The 20,163-nt window shown below is 42.2% G+C and overlaps 1 protein-coding gene across 1 annotated transcript in view; it reads right to left on the reverse strand.

The window, feature by feature from the left end:
- Window positions 1-20,163, reverse strand: part of LOC110286633 (uncharacterized) — a 156,362-nt gene that overhangs the window by 92,543 nt on the left and 43,656 nt on the right. The window contains exon 2 of the mRNA XM_021153136.3: window positions 5,266-5,350. Within this exon, the coding sequence (XP_021008795.1) occupies window positions 5,266-5,315 (50 nt within the window). The 5' untranslated portion in view covers window positions 5,316-5,350. The remainder of the gene's footprint in view (window positions 1-5,265; window positions 5,351-20,163) is intronic.

Raw genomic sequence — 20,163 nt, forward strand, 5'->3', positions numbered from 1 at the left:
GTTTTTTGTTATTCCAGATGAATCTGCCGATTGCCCTTCCTTATTCGTTGAAGAATTGAGTTGGAATTTTGATGGAGATTTCATTGAATCTGTAGATTGCTTTTGGCAAGATAGCCATTTTTACTGTATTGATCCTGCCAATCCATGAGCATGGGAGATCTTTCCATCTTCTGAGATCTTCTTTAATTTCTTTCTTCAGAGACTTGAAGTTCTTATCATACAGATCTTTCACTTCCTTAGTTAGAGTCACGCCAAGATATTTTATATTATTTGTGACTATTGAGAAGGGTGTTGTTTCCCTAATTTCTTTCTCAGCCTGTTTATCCTTTGTGTACAGAAAAGCCATTGACTTGTTTGAGTTAATTTTATATCCAGCTACTTCATTGAAGCTGTTTATCTCTGGTGGAATTTTTAGGGTCACTTATATATACTATCATATCATCTGCAAAAAGTGATATTTTGACTTCTTCCTTTCCAATTTGTATCCCCTTGATCTCCTTTTGTTGTCTAATTGCTCTGGCTAGGACTTCAAGTACAATGTTGAATAGGTAGGAAGAGAGTGGACAGCTTTGTCTAGTCCCTGATTTTAGTGGGATTTCTCAGGGGATGGTTTTAATAACTGGTTTTGATAAGTGAGCTTCCTTTCATTGCTTTTCCATTTTTGCATCAAGTTAAGGACAATGTCCACATTGCTCGTCTAGATAATATAGTATGTAGGGCACTATCTTGGGAAAGAGAGAACAGATCCTTACTGGAAGACTCCACACCTGGTGATCCCTTGATCTTTGACTTCTCAACCTCCAGGACAGTAAAATAAATTTCTTTCCTTTTTTTTTTTAACGAGTCACCCAGTACCATCTAGTCAAGAGCACAATGGTATTAACTAGTAAATGAAGAGACAAAGCCCAGAGGCTTAGGTTCAAACACGAAATGAAGAGACTACAAGAAAGGTAAAGAAAATGAAGGTCAAGAGAGGAAAAATCAGTTAGCCGCTCTGAACCTGCTTCTCCTCTACAAACAGGAGAGAGTGCCCTACAGTTCTGAGTTTAGGTGTAAGTTGCATTGTCAACTGCACAGAAACAGGGTGGAGAATTTCTGATAAGAACCAAAAGTTTTCACTGATGACAGAAATCCTACATCCATCATGATGCATGTGACTGTTAGAGGCAAACAGTCTCTGTCTGAGTGGGAGTGAAACACAGCGCAGTTGTTTCTTTCTTTCTGCCTCACTTGGAAATACACCAGGACAGTCTCAGGGTGACTGCTTTAAATTCCAAAGAGCCAGCAAGGCAAAGGCCTAGAAACTACATCCCTGGGATGAGAAAGAGCATCCCACAGCATCAAGAACGGCTCCCATGCCACACAGGAGACCTGGCCCTCTTCCCCATCTCAGCTTCCATAGCACACAGGAGAAGAAAACTCAGCCTTCCTCACATCTTAGACCAGCAGACAGCAAAGGACTTCACATGGGCAACTCAACATACAATTTTAGATGCATATGCATATATGCATCTTTATAAATATATAATAAATCCATTTATATTTTGTCCCCTTAAAGCATTTCAAGGTGGCTTGCAGTAGTATATTAACAATTGCAAAGTATCACACGGGAAAATTGATTAGAAAGCCAATCATCTCTTCCCTGTCTCTTTCAGAGTAGTAAAGTCATAATTGTCAGTGAGGATGGCCCAGACCTGATCTGCATGAGCCTGTTCACCTCCTACAGCCGATGCGTTCAGCTCCAGCACCTCTGGCCTGGTTACTCAATATGTCCTTGACACCAACAGCTACTGCGCACCAGAAACACAACAGTAATAAAAAAGACTCCATCCCCCACAGACTTCATTGACTGGGGCTCAACATTCCTCCAACAGTGAAAGGAAAGCTTAAAAATAAAGAACTGGCAGCATTAACTTAGAAAGTGCAAAGTTAGAAAAAAATGGGACAGTTTCCAAAAACTTGAAAGGCTACACATGATTAATCTTTTTATTTAGTTTTAACCTATGCTATTTTATTTGCACTTTTACTCGAAGACTCTGTAGCTTCTATTAAGATTTAAGTAAATTATAAATTACAAATGAGTATGTACAGGATGACATGAAGTAGAGAGACTTAATGAAAGTGTTCTAGAGTTAGCTGTCTGGGTTTCAAATCCGAGTCCGGCTGTTAGATATGATTTTAGATTAGATTAGTTTCGATGAATTAGATGTGACTTTCAGCAAGTTATTTAACATGCCTGAGCATAAATTTCTTCATCTTTAAAGTGTGACTATTAATATGTCATGAAAACGAAATGTCATGATGTATATGAAATGCTTAGCATGTACCTTCCCAGAGATGGCAAAAGCCAAATTCCCTGTTCATGAGGGTTGGTGGTGGTAAGTGTTCAGGTGGTAGCCACTAGGTATCACTCCCTATGCATTTGAAGATACGCTGTGTAGAGATGGAGATGGTGTCAATGGTGAGATGAGCCGACATGTCATCATCTCCACCTCTGAAAATGAACTATGAGATCCAACAGTCTAAAGTTAGAGCTCATTAACCCAACGAAAAGACTAAATATCTAAAGCACTTTTAAAACTCACAAATTAAAAGCCAGGGTAGATAAAGGCAATGGCCATAGAGACCAAAGGCATGAGTTTGATCCTAGAACTCACACGGGAGAGGAAGAGAACCCAAATCTGTCCTATGACCACCACACACATGTCATGGTATGCAGTTATGCATGCTCATGCACACACATACACACACACACACATGTATATGCACATACAAATACACAAAAGCAAAATAAATGAATGAATGAATGAATGAATAAATGTTTAAAAAACAAAAACAAAAATTTTATGTTGAGTATACATGTCCACACCTGTAACCCCAGCACTTATGAGACAGGGACAAGGTGAATCAAAAACTCAAGAGCAGTCTGGCCTACATTAGGAGATCTGCCCTAAGAAACCCAAGGGCTTGGAACGTAGCTGGGTGGTGAGATGCTTGCCTCCTATGTGCAAGGCCCTGAGTTAGATCCCAGAACCACAAACCCAAACCAAACTGTGATAATGTGGAATGAGCGGCATGGTCTCCGTCATGCTTGGGAAGGAGCTGAACCAGGGAGCTTAGAAATTTGCATCCTACTAGATGATTCTATATTTGAATTTGAAAGAACTGGAGAGTAATAACAAAGGAAGCATGCCAAGGCCTGAAGAGATAGCTGGATGATCAGTAATGCTGGTCACGTCAGTTTGGCAACATGCATTCAACCCCATGGCCCACATAGCAGAAGAAGAGCTCTCCTACATTGTCCTCTGACGTCATGACCACGCATCACACATACGCACACACATAGATAGATAGATAGATAGATAGATAGATAGATAGATAGATAAACAAATAAGAAAGAAAGAAAGAAAGAAAGAAAGAAAGAAAGAAAGAAAGAAAGAAAGAAAGAAAGAAGGAAAGGAAGAAAGAAAGAAAGGAAGAAAGAAAGGAAGAAAGAAAGAAAGAAAGAAAGAAAGAAAGAAAGAGAGAGAGAGAGAGAGAGAGAGAGAGAGAGAGAGAGAGAGAGAGAGAGAGAAAGAGTGCTATGGACGGTGGAGGCAGGAGGAGCTCAAGGGCTTGCTGGAAGTCAGCCCAGCTCCAGGTTCCATGAAAGAATCTATCTCAAAGGAGTAAGGCCGAGTGACAAACCAGAACAATAGATAGCATCTTCTGATCTCTGTGCACATGCATATACTACACACACAGACACACACACACTCTCTCTCTCTCTCTCTCACACACACACACACACACACACACACACACTCACATTCACACCTCGCATACACATACATACACAAAGAAAACCAGAAACATGAACCAGAGAGAAGAGGAAAGAGGGGACAATGAAGGAGGCAGGAAAGCAGGCAAGCAGACAGTCCTGAGCCTCTGTAAAAGAACTGAAGGCAGTTTTCAAATCACTACAAAGTAAGAGATGCCAACACGTGAGATAGAATTGAAAAAACACTTATTAAATAACATTGAGATACAGCAGAAAATCTGATAGCAGGCTTTCTGTTTTATCTCAGGACCTGGGCTGTCAAATGTCAGTATTTTCCATCAGAACCTGGCAGGCCTTGTCTTAGTCGGTCCCCTCCTGTACCACAAGGCGTTAAGCTCTAAGGAGCTATAGCATCTAATCCTGGAGACAGCCAGCGATGGTAGTCCCACATGTGGTTCCTTTGTAAAATGTTCACCTGGGGAGTGAGCATGCAGAGGAGTCATTAGTCTGAACATTTCAAACGTTTGCACTATAGTGCTGAGGAGGCAATTCAATCAATAAAGTGTTCACCAAGCAATCATGAGAGTCGAATAAGACTCTCCAAGCACATGTAAAGAGCTGGGTGTCCAGGGTGCTCCTAACTCCAGCCCCGCAAAGGCAGAGGCAGGTGGAGCCCTCAGAGCTGGCCAGGCAGCCTAACCTAATTTGTGGATTCCAAGCCACTGAGAGACAGACCCTGTCTTAAAAAGGAGAAAAGTGCAGGTGGAACCACACCTGAGCACACTTGTGCACGCATACATACAAGCACACACATGAACATGCACAGTTTGCATTTGAACCCTTGAAGCAAAAGTAAAGCCAACATCTAAAAGTGCACTTGCCCTTCTTGGGCAAATCTTAAAATGAATTGAATTTTCAAAGGTACTCTCTGGTTTCCTACAAAATAATATTGTTTGTTTGTGATCAGAAGCTCTTTTTGGTGCTCTTGGTCCCACATTGTCACATTGCCTACAAATCCCACAGTGAAGCATTTGAAGCTCCAGTCAGCACAATGTGTTCAAAGCAGACAGGCAGGCACTGGGAGCCAATCTGAAACATGCACACTGTCTGCTGGGGTGTTTCCTGCCATCTCTGTTTTATTCATTTACACTAATGTGTGAACGTGAGGTCTGGAAACATTCTGCTACAAATAAAACCTCTAAGATTTACATGTAATTTCTGGGTTTATCCTTGGGAAGGAAGGCACAATCTGTCTCTTCAGACAAGAGTAAAACGCTTGCAATTCCCTTTGAAAAGCAACGTCCAATCTTCCCCTAAATTGAGATGCCAGAGCAACTAGATTGAGATTTAAATCAGGGAGCAAAATTAAGCCAGGTACACCAGGGTGGAAGGAGAAGCAGTGTAGACAGTGTGGAAAATAGCCTATGAATTCCAAATGATGTCTGCCCTCCACCCACTGGAGATCTTGACTTCCAACAAATTAGAAAAATAAATTGGCAGCTCACCTGTGATTCCAAGGTAAACAGATATTTCTCAGCAGCCGCCTCATGGCCATCTCTTGAGCAGAGCTCCTCTCAATTCCATAAAAACCTGAAGAATAACGTTGACTCTTAGAAACAATAACCTATGGCAGGGCTCTATGGAAGAGCCACTGGGGTCTGCAAGTTTGCCGACTTGTTAACATTCCTGTGATTTTAGGGGAGGTGGGGACAGCTAGATACTCAAGGAGGCACTGACGACACCACCTAAGGCCCAGTGAGACTCCATTTTGAGTTGGGTTTTGGAAGCTCAGACCAATTTCAAGGAAAGACTTGATTTATCATTTCTGTTACAGCAGAAATGAGCTGATCATTTTATTTCTGTGTGTGTGGGGTGTGTGTGTGTGTGTGTGTGTGTGTGTGTGTGTGTGTGTTATGCACTTGTATGTATATGTGTGGGAGGTTTGAGTGCATGTATGAGTGTGCAAGTAAAGACCCCAGGTTGAGATTGAGCACCCTCCTCAATGGCTCTTCCTAATTATTCATTGAGGAAGAGCCTCTCAATCAAACCCAGAGCTTGCAGATGTAACGAGTCTTGTTGAGCATCCCATCTCTCTCTGCCTTCTGAGGCTGCAATTACAGGCAGGTCACCACACCCATAGGGCTTCACATGGGTTCCTGAGGATCTGAACTCTGGTTCTTCCACTTTCAGAGCAGATATTTAACCACAGAACCATCTTCCCAGCCAAAAGAACTAACGGTCTGTACAGGCTTGCCAGCTAAGATTCTGTTAAATTTCAAAAGATGCGCTCATCTCTTAGTACCTACCATCAGAACTATAGGTTTGTCCTCTCTCTCTCTAAGGCTCAATACACCTTACAAAATGTCATAATTCTGCATTCATCTACTCTTATCTCTAGGTTCTGTAACAGCTGAGGCCTCTGCTGGCACAGCACAGCGGGTTTGGAGAGGAAGGGAAGCCATTTGGGTTGGAGGACTTTCTTTATGTCTGGCAACTATGTTCACTGGTAGGCTGGCCAGAAACAGACCTATCTCTCTAAGGCCAGAGTGTTCCAGGACTCAGCCCAAGGTGGGTATCTATTTAGTCCAAATTTTTGCCGTTAATAGGACATACGAGTCGATCGAAAGGCTTGTGTGACTCCCTGTTGGAGGGACGTTGTCAAAGATGCGGGGCCCTTCTGTAAAGTGGTTTGAGGACAGAGGAGGAGTGGTGGGGAGATTTACATTAACCCACATTCTGTCTGAATGGACTTCGGGTCAAAAATACACCAAATGCTGAGAAGCGCTGACCAGCTGAGAGCAAAGTGTTTCCTCAGGACACATGGGCTTCCTGCGTACCCACTCTCTGCAGAGACGTGGAGAGGAGGTGGAAAGTGCATTTCTAGAAGGCAGAGCAGACCATTATTGTCCGCAATGGAGACACTGATGGGTGGCACCTCAACAGATGCTTGCCATCAGAATCTGAACAATAATCCTTAAACATACACAGAGAGAGAAAGGGGGAGGGGGAGGGGGAGGGGAGGGGGAGGGGGAGGGAGAGGGAGACGGAGACGGAGAGGGAGAGGGAGAGAGAGAGAGAGAGAGAGAGAGAGAGAGAAAGAGAAGGAAGGAGGGAGTGTGTTTAAAAGTCACAAAGGTCAGAAAGAAATCAAAGTGACCAAGGAACCACTTTAGGAATAATACAAATCTATACCTCAGCATCATATAAACTTCCCAGTGCAGAAAATGAGGTCTCTGGACAAATTCAAATTGGCCCAGAGCCTTTTTTTCCAGGACACAACGCTGGGCTGCAGCAGTGTACACAAGTGGATGTACAGTCAATGGGATTACATCTTCCTAATTATTTTCTGCATGAGCTTTGGGGCACACACACAAAATGAGATCAGCCGGGACTTGCTTCTTGAACAAATCACTCAGATTTAAACATTGCTCACATAAACAAAGAGGGGGAGGGGTGGGCGGGAGGGAGGTTCAGGCTGGGAAAAGACAGAGAAGGGCTTCTTCAATCACAGTTGCAAGGAACAAAAACCTGGAGGGGAAAAAGAGTTGTTGGACCGCCACCAAATCTCCCCCACTGGAGACAAGAGCCCATCTGCTGAGCTAGGCAACTTCCCTCTAACTACCATTCAGTCCACGTCTCTGCAGAGATCTGTCTGCGGAGCTGGCAGATGGACCCCTCTTCCCCCAAGTCGCTGTGTTATTTGTTTAATAAATTTAATTAATATCCATACTGCATTGGACTGCTCCCAGAAAAGAGGCCAGAGTGCTCACTTTCCCCCAATGAGTGGTTTCCCAGAAAAAAAAGCAGATAATGGTGCCTCGGGGCCACTAAAAAATTAAAAGTACCCAGTGCTTCCATTACTTTGCATGGATTAATTTTTTCTTGTTCTGTTCTGATATATTTTTGATGCAAAATTCCCCAAATGGCAGACTTCCTCTTCTTTAGAGTCAGTTCGACTCATTACAGTATTTTCAGAACACTGTTGAACCCCACGTTCAATACTTTCATCTTTTCTCATGAACTGGAGGAGACCATGAGGACAAGAAGGTCCAATTTGCCAAATAGCTGGCTCCACAGCCATTTTTAAGGCACATCAAATTACCCCAACCACACTAAGTGTCTATTCCTTTCCAAGTTCTAAGAATGCAAACATGGCTGCTGCAGACACGGAGGACCGGGAGGACAGCCTGGGGAGGACCATCTTGGGGAAAAGTCAATAGCAGCAGCTCACTCTTTGTTGAAAGTCGAGTCCTCCCAAGCAACAAGTGTGACCAAAAGCTGTGCTCTCCCAGCCTTGTTAGCCACTGGGCTATAAAAGAACTCAGAAGCTGGGCAGTGGGGGCACACACCTCTGATCCTAGCACTCAGGAGGCAGAGGCAGGAGGATCTCTGTAAGTTCGATGCCATTCTGGTCTACAGATTGAGTTGCAAGACAATCAAGGCCACATGGAGAAACCTCTCCTCCGCAAAAAAAAAAAAAAAAAAAAAAAAAAAAAAAACCAAATCAAATAGAAAACCAAAAATGCCCAGAAAATACAAGAGACTAGATTTTAGAGAGTTGGAGGTAGGGTACAAAGAAGCATTTATATATTACTGTGTGTGTGCACAATATTTAGTGCTTGTGTTATAATGTGAATACTTAATAACACCTACTGTTCTATTTATTAAATGCCAAATTCCATGGCATATTTTCATCTATTTATTGGTTGTTTGTTGTGACAGGGTCTTGCTATATAGCCAAAGATACATCCTCCTGACTTAGCCTCCTAAGTGCAGGGATGTTAAGAGTGAGCCATAGGACCTAGTCTGTGACATATCTTTTTGTTATGATCTTAATATCAAATAGGTTTAGCAATGTGCCTAAGTTCACTAGACTAGCCTGATACAATCTAAACTCAAATCCTGCCCATCTGACTCCAGAGGATTTGCTCCTATTCACTCTGCCTTCCCTTTCTTTAGCATGTTACCTTATTCTGGTATCTAGCTACAATAACAATGAGATCTCCTTGGCCTTTCCACATACTACACTAATATTCAAAACATACAGCAATAGCTGAAGGTTAAAGAAATTATCCCAGGGTGTCAACTTGCTGACCTAGCTATTTTGAAACCATTGAAGTGGCTTAGTCATCTTTTTCAGACTTGTTGGGCCTCATTTCTATAGGATTTTCTTTTGAAAGCATCATTTTCAATAATTTTTCTAATCATGTGTGCTGTAATTATTTAGATTCCTATGTGGTTCTCCTCTTAAGGAGCATCAATTAACCCAGGCAAGTGCATTTAACAGTAAATACGGCTAAAAGGCAAGTGATTGTTTCTCTACAGTTGTCTGTCTTCTCCCCCAAAGACCTCATACTCCTTCAAGACAGCATGAAATCATGATTCCTACAACAATCCAACAGATGTCCTGATTGTTTCTAGCTGCTAAATATTACAAAGAAAGCCCCCCTCTCTTTGTTCCTTTCTCTCTTTCCCATTAAGTGTTGGGCTATCCCTGCATCATTAAAAGAAAAACTAGTTATTTTTGGACATGCAATACATGGTTCCTAAAACACAGAAGTTTAAAACTCACAACTCACTGTTTTCCTCAAGAGATGAAGGGTGCAGAGCTTAGTTAGGGATCCTTGGCTCAAGATCCCTCAAGAAACAAAAGCAAACTTAGCAAGGAGGCAATTTAGAAGGAACTCAAGAGAACTGGCAAACTTTAGTTTCTCGGGAGCTGTTCCATAGGAGGCTTCAGCTCTTTGCCACAGGTGCTTCTCCACAGGCTAGCCCACAGTGCAGTAGGGTAGCCCACAGTGCAGCGGGTAACCCACAGTGCCTCAGTTGTCTTCCCTCAGACAGAGAGGAGAAAGGATTTCAAGACAGAAGCCAGAGCTTGTTTCTAAGTCATCTCAGAAGTGAGCTCTATCACCTTCTCTATACTGTGTCTGCTGAAAGCAAGCCACAGGTCCAGCCTACAGTCAAAGCAAAGGGACTGTATACAAGATGCTGACATCAGGAGGCTCATCTTGAATGGTACCTATCTTGAATGGTACCTACCTTAGAAAGCACATCATGGCACATTTCATTTCTAAAGGGAGGGATGGAGGCTGAAGAGAGGGAGGGAGAAATTAAAATGAACATCTAAAAAATAATTCTTATTCCCAGATATTTCTGTTTGAAGGTTAAATTTTAAACGCATTCAGTATGGTGAATGGTTCCATTCATTCAACTATTTATAAGGTTCATAATATAGACTAATCAAAGATATTTATGTGTGTGTGGTATAAATAACTTTATATGATAAATTGCTTTATATAATTATATATATATGATTAATAACTAGCATTGTATGAGAGAATTCCACCAAGGCTAGCCCAAGCTTCTTGGCCACAGTGGAGACACGTGGAGAGTAAAGATGAAGACACCCATTGTTCTTTTCTAATTAAAACAACTTCAGCATTTACTGTTGGAGACTATTTTAGGAACTGTTTTGCAGGTTGGAGCTGTGATGAGCAAATTCACTTGCCTGCAGATATAACATGCATTGTCTAATATCAGCTTTACTAATGAGAGTGCAGCTATTTTGGTCTTCATGTGCCTTCTTCTTTTGTCTTATATTTCAATGTCAGAATTTTGAAGAGGAAGAAAGCTATTCAATCCCAATACACCTCAACCAGGGCCATTGGTGACAGACAATGGTGCAAATTAGACAGCTCTCTCCTGATACTCGGAGTAAGCACCAGCACTGTCTTAGTTAGCTTCTTTCTATCGCTGTGATAAGCACCATGACCAAAAGCTACTTGGGAGAAAAGGGCTTATCTCATCTTACAGCTTACAGTCCATCATGAAAGGAGCCAGGGCAAGAATTCAAGGAAGGAACCTGAAGGCAGGAACTGAAGCAGAAGCCAAGGAAGAATGTTGCTTACTAGCATGTTCCCTGGACTCTTATATCTTTCTTACATCTTCTGGGACTACCTGCCTAGGAATAGAACCACCCACAGTGGGCTTGGCCTTCCCACATCAACCATTAGTCAAGAAAATGTCCCCACAGACTTTTGTACAAGCCAATCTTTTGTTTGTTTATCTATCTATCTATCTATCTATCTATCTATCTATCTATCTATCTATCTATCTATTTATTTGTTTCTAAGGAGACTACAAATTCATACTTTAAGGCAGTTCCCATCAAAATGAGCAGTTTTTAAAATTTTGAAAAATTTGAAATGTTTTCTTCATTTACATTTCAAATGTTATCCCCTTTCCTACTTTCCTCTCCGAAAATCCCCTATCCCCTCCTCCCTTCCACTGCTCCCCAACCCACCCACTCCTTCTTCCTGGCCCTGGCATTCCCCTATACTGGGGCATAGAATCTTCGCAAGACCAAGGGCCTCTCCTCCCATTGATGGTCGACTAAGTCATCCTCTGCTACATATGAAGCTAGAGACACAAGTCTCACCATGTGTTTTCTTTGATTGGTGATTTAGTCCCAGGAAGCTCTGGGGGTATTGGTTAGGTCGTATTGCTGTTTCTCTTATAGGGTTGCAGACCCCTTCAGCTCCTTGGGTACTCTAGCTCTTTCATTGGGAACCCTGTGCTCCGTCCAATAGATGACTGTGAGCATCCACTTTTGTATTTTCAAGGCACTGGCAGAGACTCACAGTAGACAGCTATATCAGGGTCCTGTCAGCAAAATCTTGTTGGCATCTGCCATAGTATCTGGGTTTGGTAGTTCGTACAAGCCAATCTTATAGAGGGATTTTCTCAATTAAGGCATTCTCTTCCTAGATGACCTTAGCTTGTATCAAGCTGACAAAAACTAACCAGCATGAGCTTTCACCTCAACTTTAATTTTCCTTGGGAAAGAAAGAAAGAAAAAAGGAAGGAAGGAAGGAAGGAAGGAAGGAAGGAAGGAAAGAAAGAAAGAAAGAAAGAAAGAAAGAAAGAAAGAAAGAAAGAAAGAAAGAAAGAAAGAAAGAAAGAAAGAAAGAAAGGGGATATGGGGGAGAGAGGGGGAGATGGGGGGAGAGAGAGAGATGGGGAAGAGAGAGAGAGAGAGAGAGAGAGAGAGAGAGAGAGAACATTTCTGTTACAGGACATTTACCAAACAGTAATTTAGAAAACTCCAGAGTTATCCAGATTCATCTTGAATTGATGGAACTTTTCCTCTGGCCACTGCATTATTTAACTCTAAGGCCGTTTAACTTAGCTGTGACTCAATTCACATGAGAATTCATGAGCTAAGTGAAGCTCAGTTATAAGGAAATGGGGTTCCTTTATAAGATTTGCACATCTAAATTTCATAAAGGGTCATACTTGACAACCTTAAATGAGTGCCAAAGAAACAATAGTGATGGAGGAAAGGAGAAAGAGGTTGAATTGCTTAGTCCGGGTGATCCCTCTGGGGAAGGAACAGGCAAGTTGAGATGTGCAGGAAGAAAAAGCTCTGTGCGTGTGAAAGTGAGAGAGTGTGTGTTGCAGACAGAATGCTGGTGTTTCCTGGTAAGAGGGAAAGTTTGGCACACCAGAGGGATCTGCAGGAGGCTACAAATGGAACACGGTGTGGTATAGGGAGAGTAATAAAAAGACAGCACTCTGCCATCCTGCAGAAAATGGAGAAGACCTGACAACTGGTAGGGAGCTTTTAAAAGGGTGACTTCACTCGCCTACAGTCTAGTCAAGTCACTGTCAACTGAGGCTGAAGTTAGAGACAAGAACAACTGAGTGCGTGAATGACACACAATGTTAAATGGGGGTAGTAAGAATCAAGTGACAAATCAGAAGGAGGGAAACGGAGAGACAGACAGACAGACACAACTTCTGTGCATCTGGATTAAGATCCCAGAGAGCAGCATATGTCAGGGTGATTTCCCCATAACTTTGAGACACAGGTAACACACACACACACACACACACACTAATCTGTCAGTTGTGTAGAAGGCATAGTATGGTAAGATGTTCCCAGAAAAAGACCCAAGAAAATACAGAGCATGGAGGACCAAGAAAGGTTTTGTTCATCATCTCCTACCACGTGGATATATAGGACAGTGTGACTCAGAAAAGTTACTCAAAATCAGAGAGTTAGTTTATGATAAAACCAAGGCAGGAGCTCACTGGTTCAGAGGCAGTTCTGCCAGATGAACTAGGTTCCTTAGTATTGTGTGCACCAACAGCCAAGAATCTGCATCTTAGTATTGTGTGCACCAACAGCCAAGAATCTGCATCTTAGTATTGTGTGCACCAACAGCCGAGCATCTGCATCTTAGTAGTCTCTTCCCCTCCTTCCTCCAGTCACTGGGAAAAGACGTGTGGTAATCTAATGCAAACTAGGGAATACATTTTTGAACAAATTCTTTTAACTGATAAAGATGGAGGGAAGGACAAAGGGAGACAGGTTTTGGGGGAAGAGACGTGGGGGGGATTTTAATCTCAAAATATGTTGCTGAAAATAAACAAACTTGAACTAAAAATAAGCTTTAATTCAGTTCAAGTAATACTATTATTTAGTTCACAGTGGCGCCGCTTTCTTTTACTAAGCTGTAAATAGCAATGAAATTTGTATTAAAATGTAAATATTTCCATTTTCTAAGTCTACGGATCTCATTGCCTAAGTTTCTCCATTGCATTCTAGACATTCAATCCCAGCTCCTTTTCACCATAAAGAAGACGCAGGCTATGAATTTATAGAGGGAACATTGAAAAGAGAAATATCATAGTTTAGTCCTAATGTTTCCATTCCAAATGACATTTCAGTACCAGAGGCTTCCTGCTCCTCAATCTACCAACATTTACCTTTAACTCTGCTTTACAAAGCTATTTTGACACAAATTCAGAAAGAAATCTGCGTAAAATATTTCTTTCAAATTGAGATTCATCTCACAGGAACATGTTAGACTAAATTCCAGTTCTCAGAGAGACACAGATTTGAAGTCTTTCATACCGACTTCGATCTCCAAGCTTTATAAATACATTTGCTTATGTCAAAAGGCCAATTTTATATGAGCTATAAATGGCTTTCACAATCCACAGAGAAAACAATCTGGGTTGAGAGCTATCCACTTTTTCCTAAAATTATGGGCAACTGGTACAAGTAGAGGATATTAGTTTGAGAGCTTTAAAGCCAGAATTAATTTTGTTTGCTTTAAGAGAGCCACTGAAATGCTCTCCTCTTAACAGTAAGTTATTTCCTAGGGCCCACAGCTCTTGCAAATGTCAAGTGTGGAAAGAGCGATGACTCCTCTGACTTGATTTCACACTCCTATATACAAAATGACCAGCTCTGTCTGGGTAATACTTTCCCAAACATCGCTTACCTCATTGTAAAATACAATGTACCTGTTCAGATAGTTGTCTGCCACAGAAAATAAGTTTACAGAGGCTTTGTCCACTGAGTGAAATAAAAACATTTATAACCAATATTGGGAGATAAAAATCAAGCCAACTTCTTTGAGAATCAGTTCTATCATCCCAACAAGATTCTTCTAAAACAGTTTGCAAAAAGAATTAACATAGCCTGCTCCAAAGGAGCTAAAGAAATGTCCCACTGGGTTCTATAATTCACTGGTGAGCTCCTGAGAGGGAGTGGATAATTTTCTTGTCAACAGCAAGATCCAACTTAACTCTTCTATTCAGTTTGCTATTTAAGTGACACCTTGCAGTTTAGGTAATAAACCTTAATCGAGAGATAACATGAGGAAATTCTTGGCATTTCATTATGTCACAAGAAAAGGGAGACAGCCACCATCTCCACCTCCCCAAATCACCTCCAGACTTAGGTGTCCACAGACAAAGAACTGGCAGGGTAAACGGAAGAGGGAAAGGGGAAAGACGAAAAAGCCAAGTCTACCATTTCACTCATTCTCTCTCCAGTGCATTCGATTTTTATACAGAGAAAGTAGAGACATTTCAAAATTTTTTAGCATAATAGTCTGCTCCTATGGGAACCCCTAAGAAATTAAAATCACATGATCATTGTGTGTGTGTGCATGTGCGTGTGCGCGCGCGCGTGTGTGTGTGTGTGTGTGTGTGTGTGTGTGTGCGCGCGCACGCACGTGTGTAGGAACTGGTTCTCTTTTTCCATCATGTGGATCCCAGAACTCAAGTAGTCAGCTTTGGTACAAAGCACCTTTATCCTCTGAGCCATCTCTCCAGCTCACCATGATCATCTTTAGAAGCAATCACCATGACTACCGTCAAGAAAGTGAGCCTTGCTTTTACAGAAATCCCCTTTACTACCATCCATATTCTCTCCAGTGGACCCACCAGCACTCCTTCCAGCTCAGCTCAGCCTTTACAGCCCACACCAACCCCTGGACTCAACTGGTGGGCCCGCATTGGCTGAGACACTACACGGTGACACTCTGGGACACCCTGTTCAACATCTGACAGCCAGAGGCTTCCCTAGAGGCCGCCACCTTGTTAGTCCTCTACAAACATAAGCAGCTGCGCGCGGCTAGAGCCACGCAGCATCCTAGTCTCCCAGGTTCCACCATGCTGATTAGCTGATGGGTTTATCATCTACCCAGTGGCACACAGTGAAAAGAGAAGGGCAGACTCAGTGGGTCCGAGGGCTGAGGAGTCGTGCCAGGAAAACATGGGACCAAAGTTCAGAACCCATGTAGAAATCAGAAGTGGCAACCACTTATAATCAAAGCACTCGAGACAGAGAACCAAGGGATCTGTGGAGCCTAAACTGGCAAGCTCAGGGCTTAACAGAGACCCTGCATCAATAAAGAGATTTGTCTCCCTCCGTTGCTCACCACCAGCAAATCAGAACCCAGAGATCTCAGGCCCAGGCTGCGTCATCCAAAGAGACATGCGTGTTAGTAGTTTCTAGGTCCCGTGTCTGCTATAGTCAACATGCGTGGAGGAAAGGATGTTTGGGATCATGGTTTTGGGATCACAGTTTCTATGCCCCCCCCCCATTGCCCTTGAGCCTGTGGTAGGGCAGAGCAGCATGTCATATAGGTAAGCAAATCTGCTCGTCTCTATTGGGACCTAAAAACAAAGCGAAATCTCCCAGTCCCCTTCAAAGCCACATCCCCAGGGATCTAAAACTCCCACCAGGCCTCACCTTGGAATCTTCTGCCACCTCCTAATAGAACCATCCTGAGGACTAATACATGAGCCTTTGAGGGATAGTTCAGAAGTAAACTGCAGCAATGTCCAATCCTCAGGAAAATCCGTAGACCAACCCTGAATATTGGGGATGTGTGGGTTGGGGCAAAGAGGAGTCTAGTTTTCCACAGCCTGAGCTTGCATTAGCTTCCCAAGTTCTAAAGAGAAACTTAGTATCCATTGTACATGTGTGCTTGTGGTGTGTCTCTGTGTGTCTGCATGTTCCCATGTTTGTTGATGTCAGGTATCTTATTCAGTCTCTCTCCATTTTGTTTACTGAGGTGGTTTCTAGCTAGTTAGTTAGCTTGCTCCGGGGATCCTATCTTAGTTTCCAAGGCTCTGAGATAACAGGGGACTGCCACACCTGTGCATAGCTTGGTGCTCAGATTCCAGTCCTCGCCTATGCACAGCAAGCTTCTAGCCTGTGTTAGCCATTTTATTAAGATTTTTTTATATTTCCAAATTCCAATAAGTGTTGAATCTTCAAAGAATTCCTAGCAAGTAAAAACTTGCTAAAATATTATAAGTTCATTGTTAGCTATGATAGACTAGCAATGAATGAATAAATGAATTGTATACATTATTCATACATATATATTAATATTCATATATATTCATATATACTTATAATATGAATTCTATACATATATATCACTTATACTTTTAATGTTTTGAAAAGGTATCTATCTGAAGTTTGGGTCCAGATTAATTACTTTTTCTAACTAGAAAAAGCAGCCAGTGTGTGTGTGTGTGTGTGTGTGTATGTGTGTGTATGTTTGTGTGTGTGGAGAGAGAGAGAGAGAGAGAGAGAGAGAGAGAGAGAGAGAGAGGAGAGAGAGAGAAAGAGAGAGAGATTACATTTGTGAAAGAGTATGTAGAGGGAATGATGGTTAAATTGTGTTTTAGGACTAAAAAGCAAGAATCAGAAGAGATGCAGAGAGTCAGTCAGCATATAATGCCATTCGCAGGTCAAGAAATACCTTAACCTGAAAAGCACCCTTTTTAAAAGATTGTTTATATTTATATGTTGCATATGGGTGTTTTCTGGATGTATGTGTGCCCCACTTGCATGTCTGGTGATGGTAGATGCCAGAAGAGGGCATTAGACTCCCTGGAACTGGAGTTACAGATGATTATGAGCCACCATGTGGTGCTGGAAACTGAAACCAGGTCCCCAGGAAGGGGGAGAGAGCCAGTGAAGAACTCTTATCCCTTGAACAGTCTCTCCAGGCTCATGAACAGCACTTCTCAGTTTATAAACACAACTGTTTCATTTACAAGAAACCTCATGCAGCCTAAGACTACTGGGCTGTGCTCAGTACTTACTACCAGTAGAAGACAGAATCCTGAAACCAAGTTTTCGATTTCCTCAAACCATTTGCCCAGAATAGATACACTATCGTTGACAGTCACAAATGTAAACAGGAATGGAGAGAAGCTAATTAACCTAGAGATACCGAAAGCTCTAACCCACAGTAAGTGGGCTACGTGGCCTAAACAGCCAATGTGGAGGAGACCCTCGGAGAGACAAACCGGAGTTCACTTTACTACAAAGAGGGTTTTTAAAGATACGACTCTCACTAAAGCACAAACTGAATAGAATCATATCAGTATAATCCTCACATATTTCTGCCAGCTGGGATCCTGGATGCTGAGATGTAACCGCCTCTCCGTGGGCCTCAAAACCCCAGTCTGTTTCCCACGGGTCACTGCCCAGCCATCAGATGGAGGCACGATGTGGTTACCTCCCTAACAAATCGCTCCAAACCACCTCCGTCCAGGGAAAAGGCTACTGCTCCCATTTGCAATCTCCCAAGCCACCCCATCCCTCTGCACGGGAGGATCAATAGAGAGCCAGAATGAATTGTTTACTTAATTGTGCTGTGCAAGCTGAATAATTGCGTGCCTTCCAGGAGGGCTTTGTAACCAATGAGATGGCGTCGGATCTGCCAAAACCTTTACCTTGAAGCCAACATCGGTTCTGCAGACTCTCCTATCACAAATAACGGCAACCCTGGCTATTATTTCTAGAGGAGGCAAAACGGTGGCAGGGACATCAAAAAACATGTCTTTCAAAAAACACAGAGGGGGAAAAAAGTCCACAAAGCAGTCACTGCTGACAACGGTGATTCCCACATTTCCCAACGAGACAGCCTACAAACAGCAAGCCTTGGGGAGAGCAGAGTTGGCCCCTTAGACACAAAGATCGCTTTCTAACTTGTTTTTAGTTTTTAAATCAACACGTGTATCTGTGTTAGATACCATTGTGATATATCTGAACCAAGTGTTTTTCTGTGGTTTGCATCCCTCCATCCCTCTGTTGTCTCTGTTCTCCCTTTGTGGTCCTTCTCCCATGTCTTCCCTCTTTCTTGTCCCTGTGTCCTTTTGCCCACTCCCCATCCTTTCCTATCATCTAATAGTACACTGTGTCGGTCTATATTTTTAGAGTTTACCCACATATTAAAAGTGATACATACTGAACAACAACAAGCATCACTAGCAATTTTTAAAATACCTAGTAATGTGGAAAAAGACTAGGAGATGAAAAGTTATTAACTTACCAAAGTCTTTAAGGATAACAAAAATAATTTACTACTAAGATAGAAAATACTGAGATGTGAGGAATGAAGACAAGAAAATCCTTAGGGCAGCAACAGCAAATTTTATAGGCAAAGAAAGCCCCACAATACTGAGTCGATCAAAGAGCAAAGCTGAGCGGTGTCTGTATCACTGTTTTCCTGGTGCTCTTTGGAAACCTTACTTGTAGCACTAAAGCATCCCTAGACCTGATAAACTGTACTATGTTGTCTTATAAAGGTTTGTTTTTTAATTATTTGTGTGTGTGTGTGTGAGAGAGAGAGAGAGAGAGAGAGAGAGAGAGAGAGAGAGAGAGAGAGAGTTGGATGTCAGGGGGTAAGTAAGGCATGTGCCCTTGGAAGTCAGAAGAGGGACTCGAACCCCCCAGAGCTATAGATACACGTATTTGTGGGAAACTCAGTGTGGGTACTGGGAATAGAAGTTGGGTCCTCGCCGGGCATGGTGGCGCATGCCTTTAATCCCAGCACTTGGGAAGCAGAGGCAGGCGGATTTCTGAGTTCGAGGCCAGCCTGGTCTACAAAGTGAGTTCCAGGACAGCCAGGGCTATACAGAGAAACCCTGTCTCGAAAAACCATAATAATAATAATAATAATAATAATAATAATAATAATAAATTTAAAAGAAGAAGAAGAAGGGTCCTCTACAAGTGCTCTTAACCATGGTGCCAGCTCTGCAGCCCCTACTTGGTTGTTTCAATGTAATGTGTTCTTTCCCACTGCCACCCTGGTTTTGGTCTCTTGCAATGGGCTTTCATTAATAACGAGGATCTAGCCATACTCTAATGGCAATTCAGCTTCTCAAGGTGTTTCTTCTCAGCTGCCATGAACACTCAGGATGGAGTCCAATCTATGCAACTCACTAGCAGACTTTGGAAGAGCAGGACCTGTCAGAAGCTGACGAGAAGAGGCCACTTTTGTGCAAATATCTTTAAAAATCAGGAGGTTGAGAACACAATGCAGCTGTCTCTGTGGTGACTCTTTAAGTGAGTCTGAGTATTGATAGTACATTGCTCTAGACTTCAGAGCGTTACCTCTGTTTTTTCAGTGTTAGGCTAGCCCAGAGCAGTACTGACTAGCACATACCCTTGAATACTTTTAGAACTGGAAAAGAGATGCTGTATTGGATACCAAAGAGAAGACATAGAGGTCAATGTATATAGTTGGGGAGGTGCCTTAAAGAATCTTCCCAACCAGAATATGACAGGATACCCCCAAAGGAAAGAATACACATTTCCAATACATCACATACATTTTTTTCAATCCCTTCTAGAGCCAGCTAACTTAATGGAACCATAGGGTTGGTTGGTTGGTTGGTTGGTTGGTTGGTTGGTTGTTGTTGTTGTTGTTGTTGTTTTTGCCAAAGGTCCATGTTCTAGTATTGGTTTTGTCATGACTTCAATATACCCTTATCTTATTCACCTCACCTATAAAATGAGTGCTTAGCCCTAACGTTCTCTTAACCTTTATCCTTCTCTGAGTCAAAGATGTAATATATCTCATACATTGAATTATGTGTTTCATCTATGAATATAAAACTCCACTATTTCTCACAATCTATTTACTTCGAAATTTGTGTGTGTGTGATGTGTTTGTAGTGTATGTGGTGTGTGTGTGTTTGTGTGTGTGATGTGTTTGTATGTATGCTGTATGTGCTTCATGTATGTGCTGTAGTGTGTGTGGTATGGTGTGTGTATGTGTGTCTAAAAA

This window comes from Mus caroli, unplaced genomic scaffold, assembly GCF_978045245.1.
Source record: "Mus caroli unplaced genomic scaffold, Mus_caroli_1 scaffold_2, whole genome shotgun sequence".
Taxonomy (NCBI): domain Eukaryota; kingdom Metazoa; phylum Chordata; class Mammalia; order Rodentia; family Muridae; genus Mus; species Mus caroli.